Source organism: Dermacentor silvarum, chromosome 2, assembly GCF_013339745.2.
Source record: "Dermacentor silvarum isolate Dsil-2018 chromosome 2, BIME_Dsil_1.4, whole genome shotgun sequence".
NCBI lineage: Eukaryota > Metazoa > Arthropoda > Arachnida > Ixodida > Ixodidae > Dermacentor > Dermacentor silvarum.
The window spans coordinates 195,883,138-195,902,208 of record NC_051155.1 but is presented as its reverse complement, the minus strand read 5'-3'; the positions used below and the strand labels follow the sequence as shown (position 1 = coordinate 195,902,208).

Sequence of the window (19,071 nt, the reverse complement as noted above, 5' to 3'; positions counted from 1 at the left end):
CCTGGGCATGAGTGGGTCCCCGGGAACGAGCGCATTAATGCGCAAGTCCGAGGTCTTTCCCTCCGGACTTCGGACGACCACTCACCCAACCCCATGGGAAAACCAGGAGAGGGGATCTACACCTACCACCTGATTACCACGTATTACAGGAAAGGTAGACGAGATTTACCGGCCCCTCACCATTCCCTTACCCCCCCATCAAAGTTCAATCTGGCGCCAGATCCGGACCAAGGCACTTATTTCCCCATATCTGGCACATTTATTTTACCCTGGTCTCCATGCACCACCTGCCGAGCGCCCCGGCAGATCTTTTCCACTGTTTGTGGAGCTGCCCCAAGCCCATGGCGGTAGAACCTATTCCCAACCCTTCCTTTTCCTCGTGGGAGGCCGCTCTTCGGGCCACTTGATCGGATGACCAGCTCTGGCTGGTGGACCGGGCCCGCCTAGAGATGTCGGCCAGGGGGCTCCCGGACATCTAGGGGCCCAACCACATTTAAATAGATCAAATAAGGTTTTATCCATCCATCCATCCTTTTGAAGTCATGGATGAAAATAATTGGGCGACTAAAGTGCGCATGTATCTGTACCCCTAAAGGCGTGGACACAGAATGGAGGAAGAGGTCAAGAAGGTTGGCTGCCAAGTACAGGGTAATTGAAAGTGTAAATAAACAACCAGGAGTCGTCAGAAAGAAAGTGAGAGAAACAGCTAGACAGTGTAATTGGATACAAAGAACCGAAACAAAAAGGACCATGGAGATTTGCAAGAATGAGAAGAAATAAATTAGACGTGAGAACCGATAACACAAAACGATGCGATATACAAAGGGCAGTGCCTTTTTAAGGCTCGAGCCGGTTGCCTAAGGACAAAAACATACCGGAGGAAATATTCGGAACTAGATGAGGCACCGGCGGCGGCGGCTCCTTTTGGAATTCTAAAATCCGGAGACCACTCAACACATCCTAATGGAATACGAAGGGATTCACCCAGTGAGAACCGTGGGTAACGGATACATCCCAGAAGCGCTTGGATTTAAAGTGGACGGAAGCATAAGCCGGTCAGCAGTCGAGATAAGCAAGAGACGTTTAGAGTATTGGTGAAAGAAAAGCAGGGAAGAGATTGATACGACCGGATCTGTTACAGTCATAGGTATGTTACAGTCATGGGTAGCGATATACAAGGCAGATTTCGAGGGAAAAAAAAGAAGAATAAGATGTATACAAAAATGCTAGATAAAAACATGTATAGCAAACCTGATTAAATCAAGCAAGCTAGGTGACTATTTGTCACCGCCCCGTTTCAAAGGGGATCCCATTATATCATCATCTTCTTCTTCTTCAACATCTGCGGAATCGCTGCCATGGTTGCACCTTGCTTCAGTAGAGAGCTTCTGTAGCTTGAGTTCCTTAAATAATAAGGAAAACTCCAACCAAACGTTATTTTAAAAACTCGACGTTTCAGAGCCTGCCTGGCTCCTTCTTCAGGGATACGATGGCGTGAGGCGTATATGGCAGTGTTTCCTATGCGTTTTCGGCGCTTTGACAGGCGCGCAGACACTTTTCGTAGATCTTCAGAGTAGACGGCGGGAAGTGTTCCTGACGAACGACTGATGTTACCCGGCGTCTTTTGGACGCGCCAGGATTCCAAAAGGGTAACCGCCTCCGCCGGTGGTTGTTTTCTCTCTCCAAGACGACTGCGCCGTCGGGGCTAATCTTGTGATCAAAAAGCTCGCAGTGCTCTTCCGCAGCACTACGTTCTCTGTTTAAGTGACGAAGGTCATTCTTGTCCATTACAAGTCGCCTAACAATGCTTATGCATTAAAACAAAACAAAAATTAACAAGCATAAACCCGTCCATAGCCGGATCATACGTGCACTGCCATATAGCGAGCGTTCCTATATACCAAATAAGCAAGGCAACCGAAAATGTGTCGGTCAAGTCGATCAAGTGGCTTTACTAAGGTAGATAGCGAAAGCTTAGTAAAAGCCACGAGCCACGAACTGTGGACATAAGTTCGTTGGAATTTTGCAGGCCCGCAGGCCAGAGACAACACCGCTGTTAAGTGTCATTGTCGCACGTGTGCGGACCAATTCTGTTCATAAACAGAGAAATACAACAAAGATAACACCTTTAATTTGCAACTTACTGCCCATAATAACGAAAAAAATAAAGCCATGTCTCAAGAGCAGGAAGTGCGCGCAAGCGAGTAAATGTTGCCATGCGAAGTTCCAAGTAATGACACTTCAGAGTGCCCAACATTCCCAGCTCTTTAAAGCGAATAGATTTCTTTGGCTCTTTCGCCCGTTTTCGTGGTCCTGTAATTGCATGGTGGTCGGTGTTTGGGCTTAAACCAACGATAGAAAGACGCCTATGCAAATGGCGCTTGCACAGTTCTCGCACAACCAAGTTGCTGCGGGGCGCGTTCATCGCCGAACGCCAACAGTAAGTAAACCAGATTAAAAAAAAAAAAAGAACACTCGTTGTGAACGTAGTTCTCATAAACTTACGAGTTCTATAAGTGGCATTTGCAACGGCAAAACAAATATGGTGTCACATTTCGTTAAACTAGCCAGAGCTATTGCGAAGGCTATGAAATTGCGAAAATAGATAACGGGCGACAATGTGAAGGCATGTATACGTACCACCAGAACCAAAATTATAAAATTCACCAGCCCTTCCCCTGTCGATAAAATGGCGGTAAGCGAAGCTTGTGGCAAGACGACGCTGTCGCAGGCGTTCCGCTTCGTTTGCCCTAAACTCAAGGTCGGCGGCTCTACGCTGACGTTTGGCCTCAACACCTCACCCCAAGCTCAACAGGCGACAGGCGAGGGAGTGGCGCCGAATACAGACAAACACCTACCCACACTTACATAGACTGCACAAAATATTTCCTAACAAACACAGCGACAGATGTCCATGGTGCGACTCCACCCCGACACTAGAACACATCACTTACCAATGCACGCAGCGTCCGGCAGACGCCGTCTCGCCGCTACTTAACGATACACTTAGTAATTGGTCGTGGGAGGCGCGACTCTCCGAACTGGACTTGGGAAGCCAATTGGCGACCCTCGACCAGGCCCGGCGCGCCGCAATAGCCAGTGGGGCCCTGGAAGAGGGGCTCCACCCACAGTGACCAAGCACGGTCTTTTTTTAAATAAAGTTTTTCTCTCTCTCTGGCCTCAACATCGCGCTCCCGCAACTCGGGGTCCGCGGGTCTTTGCTGACGTTTCGCCGGAGCTTCGGAAGCCCAAACGCTAGAATTGGCACGTCGACGACGAGAGTTTTCCCGGGCGAGTTCGCGGCGCCGTTGCTCAAACGCAGCCTGCTCCTCGGCGGAACGCACAACGCGGGGCATTCCTTCCCATCCGGGCGCCGAGACTGATCTGAGGCGAGGGAAGCCCGGTGGAGCGCGCACCACCGGGCAACCCCCTTTCCTTCCCGTTCACTCTCCGTGACACACCAACGACCCTGATTGGTCACGCGCGTCACGTGATCCGGCGCAGCTTTCCCTGCACCGCTCGACTCTGGGACCAGCCGGGTTTTATAACGCGACACCACCACCACCACCGCCGCCGCCGCCGAGACTTGCGGCAATTCGCTTGTATAGAACGAAGCTCAGATTCTTACGGAAAGACGGAATAACTTAGGAAACGCACATTCGGAGCGGCAGGGCGACCACCGCTTGGCATGCGCATGGCGGGCGGGAGAAACTTGAAGCGCGCGAAAGCACGTTTCGCGCCCTTTTCGTGACGTCAGGGTCACATGACAGGGCAGTATCACGCGCCGCAGCCATTCAGCGCGGCGGATGCGCTGGCTCCGTGAAAGAGGGGGAGAAAAAGAGGAAGTTGACAGCGCCGGCAAGGGTGTTGCGGCGTAGATCAAAGAGTACCGCTACTTTTCAACATCAAGGGGCTTTACCAACGGCAGGAGCGGTGGCCGCGCGGCGACCGCGACGAGCCGAGTTGCTGGAGAATCGAGGGCTGTGGTGTGACGTCACAGTGCGGCCACGGCTCAAAGTGCGGCGACGGCGAAGAGGCGAAAACCTGGCGTAATGTAGCTATCGCTACAAAAAACATACCTAGTCCGCGGATAGCATACGCTGCTGTGAACATCTCAACCAAGTTTCGCAGTCGTGCGCTGCGCGTGGAGCTCGCAAACGGAGCGCAAAGTCACCTTTCTCTCACACGCTCTTTTCAACAGAAGCCTGCTCCTCACTCTATTCTGGACGCTTTATTTCGTAATATAGCTATTGGCCAATAGCTGACATCAATCAAGAAGGGTGTTTGGATCACTGCTTCTTCCTACTGTTACATTTATTGAAGTTTAGTAAAGAGGCTGAAGTCAGCGAAAATTTATTTTTGAATTTCGATAATTACGTACTTCCTGAAGAAGCCGGCTATCGAGTGCTCACGCTCGGCCGCCTGCGTAGAAATTAAACTTTGGCCACCTTGCTTATCGGTGTCGTAGCCGTCGGGTCTCGCTAATTTAGACTAGTTTTGGGTGCTCCTGCCTTAGTAGACTTCACTTCGTGCTGAGTGGGCTTCAAAACGCGCTTGTTGGATGTGGCTACTATATCCGCAGATCCCGCTGGGGCAGGACAAAGCCGGTCCGCACCACAGAACACCTGTAATACTTGTAGCACGGTCTGACTGAAACATACGAGCGCGAGCACGCACTCAAGCCCTGCATGTCGTGCGCATAGCAAACGCTGCGCATACGCACTATAATCGCATGTAGCTGCTGTCTTCCACAAAGCGCGCAGATAGCGCGGCCGCCGAAGTCCGCTTCTGCTGAACGCATTGAAGTACCTTTTGCGGCAAAGTATTTCTGAAATAGCCTAAAAGCTTTCAAATGCATTTCTCCACTTCGATAAAGAGTGGTTAATGGCCCTTTTAAAGCAAGCTTCACAAACAGATAAAAATGACACAGACTGCGTTTTCAATATACAAAGCGGAAGAACGAAAAATTGTGTCTAGTTTTATTGCGATAGCAATTATATTGACTCTGTGCGAAAAGTTGGCACAGAGTCAATGGAAGTAGCAAGACGACAAAAGGAATTAAGGTGCGTTAAATGCCAGCCAACAACTGTAAGAGTTTGCATAAAAATTGCGATTTGGGAGAGTTGGTATAAGTTCATGGTATGATTTGCAGTGCGAAGCACTGAAGCGCGGAAAGAAAAAAATGAACAGTTAGCGAAAGATAAACACCCCGGTCGTACTTGTCCTTCTTTAGCTAACGCTTCGTTTTTTCTTTCCGCACTTGAGCGCTAGGTGCTGCAAATCCCGCCAAAAGAGTTCGCAGGTCATGCTCATCCTAGTTAATTGTATTGCCTGTTCTGAATTTTTTTTTCCTGTGACACTTTAATTACAACTTTCCTCCCGACATAAATTTCATATGTACTTCCAGGCAGTGCCAGATTAAGAAATTTCAGGGCCCGGGGCTAACTGCATCCTTGGGACCCTAATGACGACGACGATAGTGATGACGACTGGGTTAAGACGATGAATGTTTCGAAGCCCACATGTTGCGTTCGCTGATTAGTGATTAAATATACATAATCTTTATGGGTTCGGGAAACTAATTTATTAGTATGATTTCCAGTATTAACGGTTATTATCTGACGTACGCGTCGGTGTGAACCATAAGTTCACAGCGAGTCGAAGTGCCGCATCGGCACACAACACGTACCATAAAAAAAAAAAAAAAGTTCGCTTAGCTTGCACTGGAGAAGCTGATGGGCACCTAGCTAGTCCTGGCTTTTGGGCTACGCTACACACAACCAAGTCATCACCAGCATGTTCCGGAATTTGATTATTAATCGATTATCGATTAGCTATTGATTGGCTATTGCAAGGCATTGGCCACGTATTTGGGCTAGGCTATGCACTACTAAGTCATCCCCAGCATTTTTCGGAATGTATTCATTATTGATCAATTAGCTATTGATTGGCTATCGATGACTCACTAAGCTTAAGTAGTCCCAGCCATGCTTAGCTAGACTTTGCTAGTTCACAGGGGTATGTGCCATTTGGCTTGGACCCTTTCTGCACGACCGCCAGCAGGTTAAGACGCCCACCTGCTGCCCACATTTGCTGTTCGCACGTATGTTATGGACTAACGCTCGGCTTAAACAGCCTCTGCTGTTAAAAACAGAACAGCATATTCTTCAAAACAAGAAACATTTTATTAGGCATTCAATGACGTTATTAACGCATAACATTCAACAAAACGTATGTACAACGGCAACATTTGAACATTGAAATAACCATATGAATCAATGTTCACATTGAATACGACAAGGAAAAATAATGACGTCGGGTGCAAACTTCATCACTCGTGACAAAATGGGAGAGAGAGAGAGAGAGAAACGTTTATTCTTGAAACAGTGTCCTGAGCGAGGCCCGGTATCACCCTGAGGTGGGAAGGTTCCTTAGTCCAGGAACCCTCTGGCTTCGGCTGCCCTCTTGGCCCTGGCGACGAGTTGTCGTTGGTCTTCCAGGTCCCCGAGGGCGAGCTTGGCCTCCCACGTTTCGAATAGGTGGTCTTCGTTTGCTTGTGGTGCTCGGTTAGCGTCTATTTCCGGCTGCATTTCGCTGTCTTCATGCCATGGGCATTCCAAGAGCAAGTGTGCCAGGGTGTCGGGGACGTTGCAGAGTGGGCAGAGGTAGCTGTGGAGCGTCGGGTAGAGGCGGTGCATTATAGTGCCGTGAGTGTAAGTATTACTTTGTAGGCGTCCCAATGGAACAAAATGGGAACAAAATTAATAACGACTTCCTTCACGCTGTTCACTGACTAAAAACAAGCAAGTGAGAAAAAAATGAACGCGACGGCTGTCAAGAAGTTGCCCAGACAGTCGGTTTTCGATTATAACATGGGCAGCCAAGCACGCTCAGCAACATTTTTTTTTTAAAACGATCGAGCGGGGTCCCTGAAAGTTGGGCCCGGAGCTCCAGCCCCATAGCCCCCACCCTAATCCGGCACTACTTCCAGGTTTGCCAAACAACAGCAGCGTACACAGCACACCCACCTTGAAGCCATAGATGACATCATCCACAACATGCATCATTGGTGATGAAATGCATCACCACTGTACACAAATTATCACCTTGGCTGCCAGCTAGGATAAGAAACGACAAAAGAAAATTTAGGTTATTGTATTACCGTATTTACTCGCATAATGAACGCACTTTTCTTCCCGTATAATATGCGCAAAGTTGGGGATGCGTTCATTATGTGGGGTAAAATTTTGAGCGATCTTTTTTTCCGCGGGCACCTCTAAAAAAGACGCAGTTTCGCCCGAAAGGCGAACCATCGATTGCGATAGCAAAAACGTAGACAACTACTCAAAGTAAGGATAATAGTTTTATCGGCTGTATAAACTTGCAAACATTCGTTAACTATGTAAATTAACAAGCATGGTGTCAGCGCGCACAGGCAAACATGAACACATCACACTCGATGACCGCGGACACTCACTGTTAGAACGTTGGCGTGAGGAAGCGTGCCAGCAACAGCGAGTGAAGTAACCTTTGTGCTGTGTATCGCTTCAACGCAAACTGAGTGGCGAGAATGGAGCACGCACAAAGGTATAAGCCGCTGTCGCACCGGTAGATCCAGCCCCAGAAGCACATCGCTTTCAAGAAAAGACGCGCGCGGCCGCACAATGCCGACTTGCTGCGCCGCACCCCCTCCCTGCCTTTCCCACGGCGCCATCCGCGCAACGGAATACGGCGCGCTTCATCCCCGCTTTCCTCCCTCAAAAGCGGGAGATAGAGGCACGATCGTCAGCGCCGATGGCCAAAATATGCCTGGAGTCTCCATATAATTGCCATCACAATAAAAGTAGGAGACACACGGTATGATTTGGTGTCCGATTCGGCGTCTGATACGGCATTCGATACAATCATGACCCACCGGACGCCATATCAGGGTGCGTTCATTAGGCGAGGAAAAGAAAAAGGAAACACTTCTTGATTGTAAAAGTGGGGGGCGCGTTCATTATGCGAGTAAATACGGTATTTATCACATCAGTTTGGATCTAAAAAGGGACGTATGTGACTAGCCACGGCATCTGGACGAGTCATGTGCACATGGTGGTTGCCCTCTACTTCAACGATCTGAAAGCTGCAGCAGCTTTGTGCGCATGCATCAGACACTATCTTATGATTTACAGACAAGCCCCCGAGGCCAGGAACTGCCATCACTACCAAGAGGTTGTTGGTGTAGCCACTGTAGTACTCTTTCAAAGCAGCACTGTCGCTTCGAATCCACTGGGTGTACCTAAGCCGGACGTCTTTGGTGAAGATGTAACGACCGTCCCCAACAGGCTTGCAACCACGTTTCATCAGTATTCTAATGTTGTCAGGAAGGTAGCCCGGAACTAAGCTATGCCTGTAAAGCTTTATCACTTCCTCTTCCGTGTAGACAGGTGGCCTGCTGAGATCCTTCTGTTCAAGTTGCATGTTGCCCTCTAACACTCCTCTAAAGGTGCGTGAAACTTTGCTTGGTTGCTCATACCATGGGGCCAAGACGTCAATCAACACCAAATTTTCCACCTGAAAAAACAAAAATAAAGGGTAGATGTAGAGATCAATTTTCAAGGTTACAGTTACAAACAGCTCCATTACTATATTTTCTAACACCAGTGCTTAACTTAACCTTTCTGTGCCATGCTATTACGCCAAATTCTGACCACAAATGGCCAAATTTAAGGAGCAAAACAAACAGAAATTGAAAGATGCAAGCATCCTCAGAAAGCATAAATTCATTTCTGCATGTGCTGTCCCATGAATGGTGTGCTACAATCTACCAAAAGCACAGCTGAGCATTTAGACAAAGCTAGTTTCATCCATGGTATTACTAGAAAAGGTAAAACACTACTGATGAGCTGAGCTTGTCCTTGACCATTTTTACCATAAATGTGTGGAGAAACCAAGCTTGTCCAAGGCACAGAATGGGTAAAAGTCTCCCTCTGCTTGAGGAGGCTCCCATGAATTACATGGGCTGTTTGTATGTGGATGTGTGTGAGGGAGATGGAGAGTACATATGTGTGCATGTATTGCTGATCAAGCAGTAATAGGGGCCGGGCCCCCCACCAAATTTTGTAGGAGAGGGGCGCGCCCCCCCAAGCCTCCCCTGACTTTATGCTCTGACTCACCTCACACATTGTGATGCTGACATGACTCATGAGCATGCCATGGTTGTGATGAATTCAGTATGCCCAAAAGAAGCAGTGGAAAGGAAACCAATCATGACAATGAGACAAGTACCTAAGGCTAGCATTGAGAATGTACTGATGTGCAGCGGAGGCATTTTACAGAGTGAATTATATTATAAAGTGGCATGTCCTCATTATGCTATGGCAGCCTATCTAATAAGCAAATGTAAAGTAGCTTATGGTACTAGGATTAAGACATACCTGCCAACCTGTGATCTTTAATATTCATAGAGGGGGGACATATTCATCTCTAACGAACACCAATCCAACACGTTTCGCGCTTCATAATAACTTCATTCTACCCAAAGTACGTACTAATTATGGCAAACAGACCGTTCACTTTGCAGCCATATCATCATGGAATACATTACCATTTGTCATAAAAGTACAGAAAGCCCATAGGTTTTGCCATGAATTGAAAAATTTTTTGTTATGTGATATGTATGTGACATAGTGTACTGCATAACCCGCTTTCGTTTTAGACCTGCCGTTCTTATGTACGTCAACATGTTGCTTAAGTTGTTCTTTAATTTTTCTTTTTTTTGCCCATTTCTTTTCCCTCCACTCATGTTAGTTTTACCTAGTTTTATTATATTACTTACTGCCGATACACTGTTGACTATTAATATCGTTATTTACTTATGTCTGTATTATTATTTATCATTTTGCAATTGTACTCATTCAGCTACCGTTCTTGCCATTGTAACTTTTATGTTAACCATGAACAGGAGGTCCCAATTCAGTTTTTACTATGGGACCTCCTTCTGTATACCTCTATCTGCAAAACCTTTTTGTGAATTAATAAAAAATTTGATTGATTGATTGATTGAGGGGGGATGGCCCGCTTTTATTAAAGCTTTGTCTTTAGCACGCACCCTTGTAGCATACGCCGCACTTTATTAAGGATGATGTAACTTTAGATGTAGCACAGAAGCAGCGGCAAACTTGGAATACCAGAGACTGATAAACAACACACTGTTTTTAGATAACACTGACAGTTTCAGCGACATTGTTGTCGCCAGTTTCCCTCGTTTCATGAACTGTACTGAATAAACTTGCTCGAAGCAAGTACCCATTTGGTACATGGAGTCTTGCACCACCCCTTCTTCGAACACCTTTGAAACTTCTTGCGAGCAGGATTTTGTAAAATGTGATGCAACAATCATAAAATCGCAGAACAAGCCCAATTTATAAACTTCTACAAAAATTCAGGAAAGTTGTCAGGTATGCAATTTTGCAACTGCTTCATTGCTTCCTTTTGGTGTGATACATTCTTAAACCTACTCGATGTCCCCACTGACATAGCAACACATGGTGGAGGAGTAATAAGCCATAAGTGATGGTGGCACTGTAGGATTTTTGCTACCAACTGGTATGTTGGATTATTTATACATATTTACAATAAGTTGCAATTGTTCTATATTACTGAAGAATGACCATGCAGAGAGGGGTAGAAGGTTCACTGTACAACTATAGAAAGCCATAGAGGTGTGATTTACAATAATTTTTTGTCATTCTTCATTGTTTCAGGGCAGAAACAAAGCATCAGAACATCAAGTTCAAAGTTTTCTAGCTCAGCATCTCTTCTGAAGGCACTAAAACATGAGACACACACAACTGTATAGCGTCCAAGCTCTCTCATTCCATCTGCCAGCATTACAAACACTTAATTCAATGTGGCGAAATGGCTTTTAAAGTAATGAAACTGCCTTTTGAGAATATGATTTCGGTGCCTCATGTAACCACATTCACCTGTGGTTCTCATACTCAACTGTCATAGACTCCGTGACTTCATAACAAGTCACAAAGAGACACTGTTTAAATAGGACACTTTATTTGGGAAAAGCATAAACAGAAATACGATGTCAAGTTAGACCACAACTAAAGGCCCGTATGTTTGATACTACCAGGGTCATATTTTACGTATGTCACTCACTGTCATTGATAGAAGGAAGCGGTGATGTTTTCATGCAGTAGATGAGCGCATTGACGCGAGATTCTATTAGGTTCTTTTACTTGTTCTGCTCCCTAGTGTAGAACATGGTTATATTTTTTAAGGCTACAAGAACCGTACATGCATGAACCCACAAGTTTACTCTATGTTGCCTTTAAATGGCATTAGTGGTCCAAAATAAGAGGCATAAATTGTAATACACACCCTCTCAGGTAAGATGCAGGCATAATTCATGGCCGCATGGCCTCCCATGCTGTGTCCAATCACAGAGAACTGACTCCAGCCAAGATGGTTAGCTGCACGTGATATGTCGAGCAAAAACTGTGTCGAAACATACGGTGCCCCTTTGGGCAAGTGTGACGATAGGCCGTGGCCCGTGAAGTCAAGGGCCACAGCATGCCATCGAGGGTCAAGCCTTGGCACAAGGTGGTCAAAGCTCCCAGCATTGTCCTGGAAACCGTGCAGCAGGAGAACACGTCTGCGTGGGTCCTCGGCAGATGTGGGCAGCCACTGCTTAGCTGCCAGATGCCCATATGGAATGGGGATCTGCAGTTCTCGGACCTCGCGCTCCACAATTGGGACCTCATTGGTGGCGATGCAGCGCTGACTAATACCTCGGCACTTGAACCGTATCTGCTTTGTGGTCCTGCAAAAGGTGCATATGTATTATTTTTATATTAATTATAATTAACTAACTTAATTACAACTCCCTAAAGAAACTTTCAATAGAAAGCTTTATTAGTACAATACAAGAATTATCGGTCCAATAGCAAAGCTTGTAGGTCCCACACAGATTTCTGCCAGTCTTCTGGTTCTTCTACAGGGCAATACAATGTTTTATAAGCAAAAAAAACTGCTTTATGGGTTCGACCAAATTGAAGCAATAGAAGCAAGTAGCGATATAAACTTGCATGGGACAAATAAAATGCTTTACAGATCCCAATAGATGCAATGGAAGTAGTTATGATATCAACTTGTATTGATAGTACAGTTCAACAGCTTTATAACGAAGTGCTTGGGGCTTCTGCAATCATTCGTTACACAGGTCACTTCGTTGTAAAGGTCGGGCACCGCATTGCTCACAAAATAACCGAGAGAGAATTATTCCTTCATTATATACATGCCATTTTGTTGTTCAGGCGCTCGACTGTATTACATGGCAAGAAGTTGACTAAGCAGACAGTCGAAACATCAAGAACGAAGGTACAGAAGGCTTTGCATTAATGAAGAAATTATGCTTTCTAAGCTGTACATTTTTGCACTGAGGATATTAGCAAATCATTTCTGCAGAATCCTGCGAGATCGAGGAGGCGTCGTGAAAGGGAAAATTGTCATCCACCTGAATGCAGCAAAAAGCTACAAAGGAACACCGTACGGGTTTCTCGGGAAAGAAAGTTTTGCAGTTGAGGAATAATTCCTCCTGGCCCGGGATTTGAACCCGGGACTAACGCTTCTTCAGGGTGTTTGTTCTACCATCTGAGCTAACCAAGAGGTTAGCAGATCGCAGCGTGAGGGCAAGTTAATCGACAACTCGAAGCACAGGGACACTGAATGTGGCAAATCAGTTCTGTGAAATCCCACAATGGTGAAGGGAGCATTATGAAAGGGAAAATTATCATCTAATATTATAAGACAAAAGTGTCATAATTAGGTACTGTTTGTTGTTTCAGTGTGAAACTTCGTAGAGAACAGAAGTAGCCGCCAGCAAATTTGTAGGGGTAGTACAGATGTGGCTATGTATAGACCACAATTCATTATATCAGTGCCATCCTGTGTGCGAGCTATGTGGCAAGACAAGCACCAGTAACCATAATCAGTCTGGGAGGGTTAGCCTAAGATGTTTTGCTTTAAAACGAACAATTAGTGCACCTTTCCAGAACAAACCGTGTTAGTACAGTGCTCCTATCTACACCAATAAAATTGTAAGCTCATAGACAAATACACATTATCAGCATAGCAGGTCTACTTCATAATCCAATATACCAGTAGAGGCTATCAATTTTACCAGTCTATCACGTCTATTATTTCATAAGCCAATAAGATAGAACCAATAAAATTTCTCTATTGAAATTTTTCTTAGGGTTGACCCTGCTCTGCCTTCAGACTACAGTGTTATGGGGGATCCTGAAACTTTCACCTCACAGCATGTTTCGTGGTGTGGTTAATGAGGTCAAATGCTCTTGCAGTCTTCAGCACTGTCTTCTCTTGAGCCTTGTTCCCACTGAGACATTCGGTGTAAAAAGCAGTGAGGAATCTAATTCAGCAGAGGCGAATTGCCTTGAAAAGGCTGAAACACTGATCGGTTCCAGATTGATCTCTGCCGGCACTACCACTGGAATCCCTAGTCACGGACCAATCAGAATGCGAGCCATCAGCTGAGTAATCCCTCACCCAGTTATGTTTCACAAGCACCACGCCAAGCACAAGTATAATGTTGTGAAGGACAAACTGACACCAAAGATAGAAGCATGCAAACTCAACGTAAATGGAGCAAGCAGCAAAAAAGTGGGAGAGAAAACTCCACACGGGCATGTATATTAGTGCATACTCGCTGGAGCATGCTAGCAGTAAAATATTGCGCATTCTCCTTGTATTCACAGCATTTCGAGAACTGGTAGCCCCTACAGCTGTTTGAAGGATTAGCAATGTGAACGGCAACAGATTCCGTGCCACCCTAGATGCCAGATGTCCCACTGTGAACTAGCCATTACAGCAGTGGTAGGCTCTTTCAATAATGCATGCTATTTTTCTGCAGTCCCAGAATGGATAGTCAATAATCACAAGAGTGCAAAATACTGTCATGTGTGGCCCAAAAGAAAGCACAAGGCAATGTATGGAAAACGCAATATGGGCTAGAGATCATCTGCTGACAATGTGGCGAATTATTCAGGTTGGCAAACTTTCAGTTTCATTGCTATTTTTGAGCTTGTTCTCATCATGGCCTACTGGAACCACCAAACCTACACAGACAAGATTAGCTTCTATGGGAGGTTTGTGCACCAACTTTCATTCCAAAATTGACTGCATGTGGTGCTCAGACAATCTGTTCATCTTCTTCTCTTTGCTCCTTCAGTGAACTGCAGCAGAAACTTGAGACTTGCAATTTTTCTGTGTCATATCTTGGCTCTTATATTCCCATAATTTTAACTAATGCAATCATTATGACGTGCATGTGACCAGGCTTACAATTTTTCACTGTTCTAACTAGAGAGAGAAGAAAAAGATGGGTTCAAAATAGAATAGGCATGCTTCAGTGTTACATTTATGGGAGGTATCCCACAATTGGACATATCAAAAAAGCACACAAAGCTTCTTCAAGATGTGCCTGATCCTGATCAACAAGAAGACATAATTAAGAAAGGTATGCGCCTATAAACATTTTGGCGAGTACAAAAAACCTGCAACATGTCGTCTCCGTGGCTACCTTGTCACAGTGATTTCAATGCCTATGTCCTCGATGTTTCGTTGTTATGATGGTCCCTTTGGCTTACTTTCCAGCTACTCTGTGCTCCAATTCCTTACATCACGTCACCTTGATAATTGTTCTCAGCGAACAATAATTATTTGTGCCAATAGCAACACATGTGCGCACAGAGAATGCAAGAGCAGCCCACAATGACAACAGGTTATACAGCTAGCACCAGCTGCCCATAGCATGTGGTCCTTGTGGCAGCAAAGGTGAACTAAGGCAGGCGTGCTGAGGCAGTGCAATTTGTGCAGGTCTGCAGCTTTAGTGGGTCTTGGTTCTCACCAGCAGTAACTCAGACCAGAACTCAGACCAGAACTCGACCGTAACTCAGAAACAGTGACCACTTGTCTCCTGTGGCCTGACCAGGATCTGATGGAAAACTAATAAATGCTGGACCTTGTGCCATACTTATGGGTGTTGGATTGTTAGCTGGCCTGCCTGTGTGCAGATGAGGATTCTGGCACATAGTATTGTTCATGCCTTCAGAACATGCACCTTTAGCCCAAGCAGGCCACACACAACGTTGCAATTTGGAACCAATGCATTCCATGTGCCTTGAAAGTGTATAATAAAAATATAAACACGCTTCTAGTTAATGGACTAAATATTATAAAAATGGTTATTAGTAAGCCATAAAAAGAAAATAGAATTGCCCCTTGTTATTTGAACACTAGATTTGTGCAATAGAGCTAAGCAACAAAATTATCTTATGTATAGATGAAACGAAATTGATAAAAATGTTTGTGCATAAGCATAAATGTGTTTTATAAATAACAGCTCTAAACTACACTACTCCAAACCAACATATTACATTTCTTTCAGGTGCATTTCAGCAGCTTTCGTACATTACACTTCGTGGTCAAATCAAACAAGCCATACAAGCAGTCTACTATTATATATAGACATTCAGGCTCAGAAGTTTTTTATAAACAAATGCATCACTGAGTTTCCTTTGCAGCCTTATAGTTAAGTTCTTTGCAATCCACAGTAATTGAGTTTCAAGTTTATCAGGTACATCTGATGCACAGACCATGAAATGACACATCAGCTGACAGCTATGAAAAATTAATGAAGCAATTATTCACTGACTGCCAGTAGCGCACCCAGGATCTCTGCCAGGGGAGGGGGGGGGGTTGAACTTTTGTGGTGGGGGGGGGGGGAAGCAAGCACTTTGCATAATATGCAATTTCCTTGCTTTAGCCAGAGGAATCCAACAGCAAATAAAATGCCTAATGATTATAATAATATAATAACAATGTTTATTTCTTCAGTGTTTTACTCAAAGTAATTTAAGAGTGAATAAATAAATACAAGACAGTGATAGAGTGTTTTTGATAACCAGGAAAATTCGACCTCAAGCCACCTCCTGAATTGTAATGACAATGTGAACAGAGCACTGAAGGTACACGTTGGACTGGTGGGGCTGGACGCTTGGGGGTGCGCCACTGCTGACTGCAATTGCAGTGGCTTATTACCTGCTATATGAGTGATAACTAGGTTAGCCATGACACCATTATGGCAACTGCTGCTCTCTTTTAAAAACATGCTCATAAGAAATAAACACTCTGAGTTGCAGTAAATCTATAACATAAATATGGATGATTACATCACCCTCAATGGCATTTTACACAATTGAATAAGGTTATGCATCACCATGCACCCATTCTTTTCATTGAATGCTGTGAAAGCTTTGAGATGTTGCTATGTGAAGGAGGAGCAAAACGTTCACACAAAATAAGTAAATGGCAAACATTAAATTATGACTGCGGTGAGAGCAACTTCAATGTTTAAAACTGAACAAATTGCACAAGGGCAAACCGTGGTGATAAAAGGAAAAAGAAATCATCAGTTCCATGTAACTTTAGTGTTGCTTTACAGCACATATTGATCGCTTAAAATGAGAAAAACTGAACACCAGTTTAATGCAGCACCAAAGAAACTGAAAAGTATGTACTCACCTCAAAGCAGCTATTATTTGAAACATGCTGAAAAGCGGAAGGGTGTCCTGACCTTGATTTTTGTAAAAATGAGGCAAGCCAGCTGACACAGGTCACTGTAGAAGAAAAAAGTGCCAGCAGTAAAACAAATTAGGAGTTAACTAGGCAAGATGTTTCAAATTATATGCTCAAGTGCCAGCACGCACAGAACTGAAGATAATAAATTTTTGTTTCTATAAATACGTGCTAATATTTGCAATCAAAACCTCATGGTGTGCACATAAAACTACAAACTTCAAAATATCCGCATACTACAAACCTCACAAACGCTGTCTGAAGTTACAATGAACGAGTATTTACATTAGATCTGAGGCCTGAAGTGCACACAGCTTGATACAGACATCCCAAGAGCAAATGTTACAGATGTGGCATCACCTTGCAAGCGTCCCACCCCCCCGTTTTTTTTAACATTTTGCATACCCCAGCAACAGCTGGCATTAAATAGGGGCGCAAAATGTGAGAACATAAAAATAGCTGCCTAATCACCCTCGTTTGCTGCCCAATTTACAGCTGCTGTTTTGCTGGTTATGGCTTTAGTTGGCTAGCGCCTGATCTAGTTAGAACCATGATCTAGAATTAGAACACCCGGAAATGTTCACCTAAAATATGCCGTTGTCGGTTAGCTCAAAGGTAGAATGAATTGCAATGCAATTTGATGCACTGTCACCTTAATTGTCTGATTACTTTTGAAAGCCTCTTGCATAGATAATACGTCGAATATATTCGAAGTTTAGAAGCCACACACAAGGACAGGATCACAAGCTCACGATGACTTTTGTCGTCAAACTGTAGTTGCGCAGTGAAAGCATAGAGCACCACTACTCGCGCAGGACCCAATGGAAAATGATCTCCCTATAGCTATATAGAACTTCAGGAAATGTTCCCCAAAGATATATGCTACGAAGAATTCCCGCGGTCAGGGCCGGTACAATGTAAAAACCGTTCCGATCTGTCAGATGTCGGTTAGAGCTCTCGTTAACAAGAATGGATCTAGAGATTTGCTATGTGTGCACCGCAGAGCACGTTAAGTTCATGGCACACCGCTTTGTGCCACACGAAAATAGTTTCGCTTGTAGTACGCACGCCACCCCAGCTTCCATAGAAAGCTATTGAATGTGCTCTTGTGCATAGGTGCATAATTAAGAGGTCACCAAATGATAAAGTTGCTTACCAAGTTCGAGCGGCCGAAATTAACTGATCTACGGTGACTGCTCGGAGTAACGCATTTTCACGTTTCCTCATAACGTTGCAACGTGCGTGAGGAAATGCCTGCGTCTACCGGCCGCGAAAGGTGTCCTTGAAGCCAACGGTACAAAAAAGGATATAAAAAATAACGCCATTCAGATAGAGTTGCTCTTGATTACATCAGCCGGCCTATGAGACCGCTAACTTGGTGAACACAAAGGAGCATCACACATCGTTAAACTTTTGCACCGTGCGGCTGTAGGCTGCGTTTGTTCTTTACGCAGGCACACCATCATCTATGCACGCATACATGGACCACATCAAACACCACACACCAAACACCAGCCAACAAGATTAGCAAGAGCACGGGGTAACAAGCATGGAAGAAGGAAATAAGCTGGACACAAGAGACAACCGAAACCAACCGACGAGTGCGAAACTACTTAACACAAAGCAACTTTGATACGCTGTATGCATTTTTATATTTTACATTATCTGCCTAGCTATTTCCGTCAATAATTGATGAAATGTTACGTTGCTGCTAGAAAATTTATCTGTATACTGGGTGCTTAATTAATCAGTTTCTTTGCGTCTGTGACATGCTGCGACTCGCCAACCTTGGAGTAGAGGACGCTCGCGTCATGTCGTCTGCTTGAAGGAATTGTAGCATTTTCAAACAATTTGCGCTCCTGCTTGATAATGGTTCTCTTGTATTTAGTTTTTGTGATTCTGGGAAGTGGTACAAAGACTAGCTTAGTATCACCATAGTCCCTCAATACGGTATCACCTTTGGAACATTCGTTCACCAGGAAATTTTTCGCGGTCTCCCAAGGTTGTGAAATGCATCAAATCCTTCGCGCTCGTGTTCCACAGAGAATCGAGACGAATGTCCTCAGCAATTAGCAAGCACAAAATTGGCCATAATCAGATTAGGTGCATTCTCATCGCAAGCTTTCCAACGACTAAGCAAATCAACCGAAAATGTGTCATGTCAAGTGGCTTTTTTAGCTAGCGAAAGTCCAGGAAAAGCCACGAGGGTGGCCTATACACCAAATAACATATCTTGAATGTTTGTTAGAATGTTGCAGGCCCGCAGGCCAAGTGTCATTATCGCGCTGTGCACGCCAGTTCTGTTCATCTAACAGGAACGGAATAAAACTGTCAGCTTTACTTTCCTGATTACTGCCCATTGAGAAAAAAAAAAAAAAAAAAAACCGTTGCAAAAGCAGGAGAGACGCAAGCAAGTCA

General features: G+C 44.7%; 1 protein-coding gene across 5 annotated transcripts; it reads right to left on the bottom strand.

Moving 5' to 3' along the window:
• Positions 1-6,963: 6,963 nt before the first annotated feature.
• LOC119442380 (serine hydrolase-like protein) lies at positions 6,964-18,264 on the bottom strand. 5 transcript variants are annotated; one of them, XM_049662106.1, is made up of 4 exons: positions 17,306-18,264; positions 16,600-16,694; positions 11,377-11,818; positions 6,964-8,556 (listed from the first exon to the last, which is right to left on the bottom strand). In XM_049662106.1, the coding sequence occupies exons 2-4, from the start codon at positions 16,623-16,625 to the stop codon at positions 8,029-8,031; spliced, it is 996 nt and encodes a 331-aa protein (XP_049518063.1). In that variant the 5' UTR covers positions 16,626-16,694; positions 17,306-18,264; the 3' UTR covers positions 6,964-8,028. The 5 variants fall into 5 exon arrangements, with proteins under 5 accessions (XP_049518063.1, XP_049518064.1, XP_037563166.1 ...); XM_049662107.1 differs by having other exon boundaries at positions 17,384-18,264; XM_037707238.2 differs by having other exon boundaries at positions 17,810-18,264.
• Between the last annotated feature and the right edge of the window lie 807 nt (positions 18,265-19,071).

Excerpts from the sequence above, each read along its gene's own strand:
- LOC119442380 (XM_049662106.1), bottom strand. The coding sequence starts at position 16,625 with ATGTTTCAAATAATAGCTGCTTTGAG. Across the intron at positions 11,819-16,599 it reads CAAATAATAGCTGCTTTGAG|GACCACAAAGCAGATACGGT; the intron begins GTGAGTACATAC and ends CACCTTTTGCAG. Across the intron at positions 8,557-11,376 it reads CCTGCATCTTACCTGAGAGG|GTGGAAAATTTGGTGTTGAT; the intron begins GTGTGTATTACA and ends TTGTTTTTTCAG.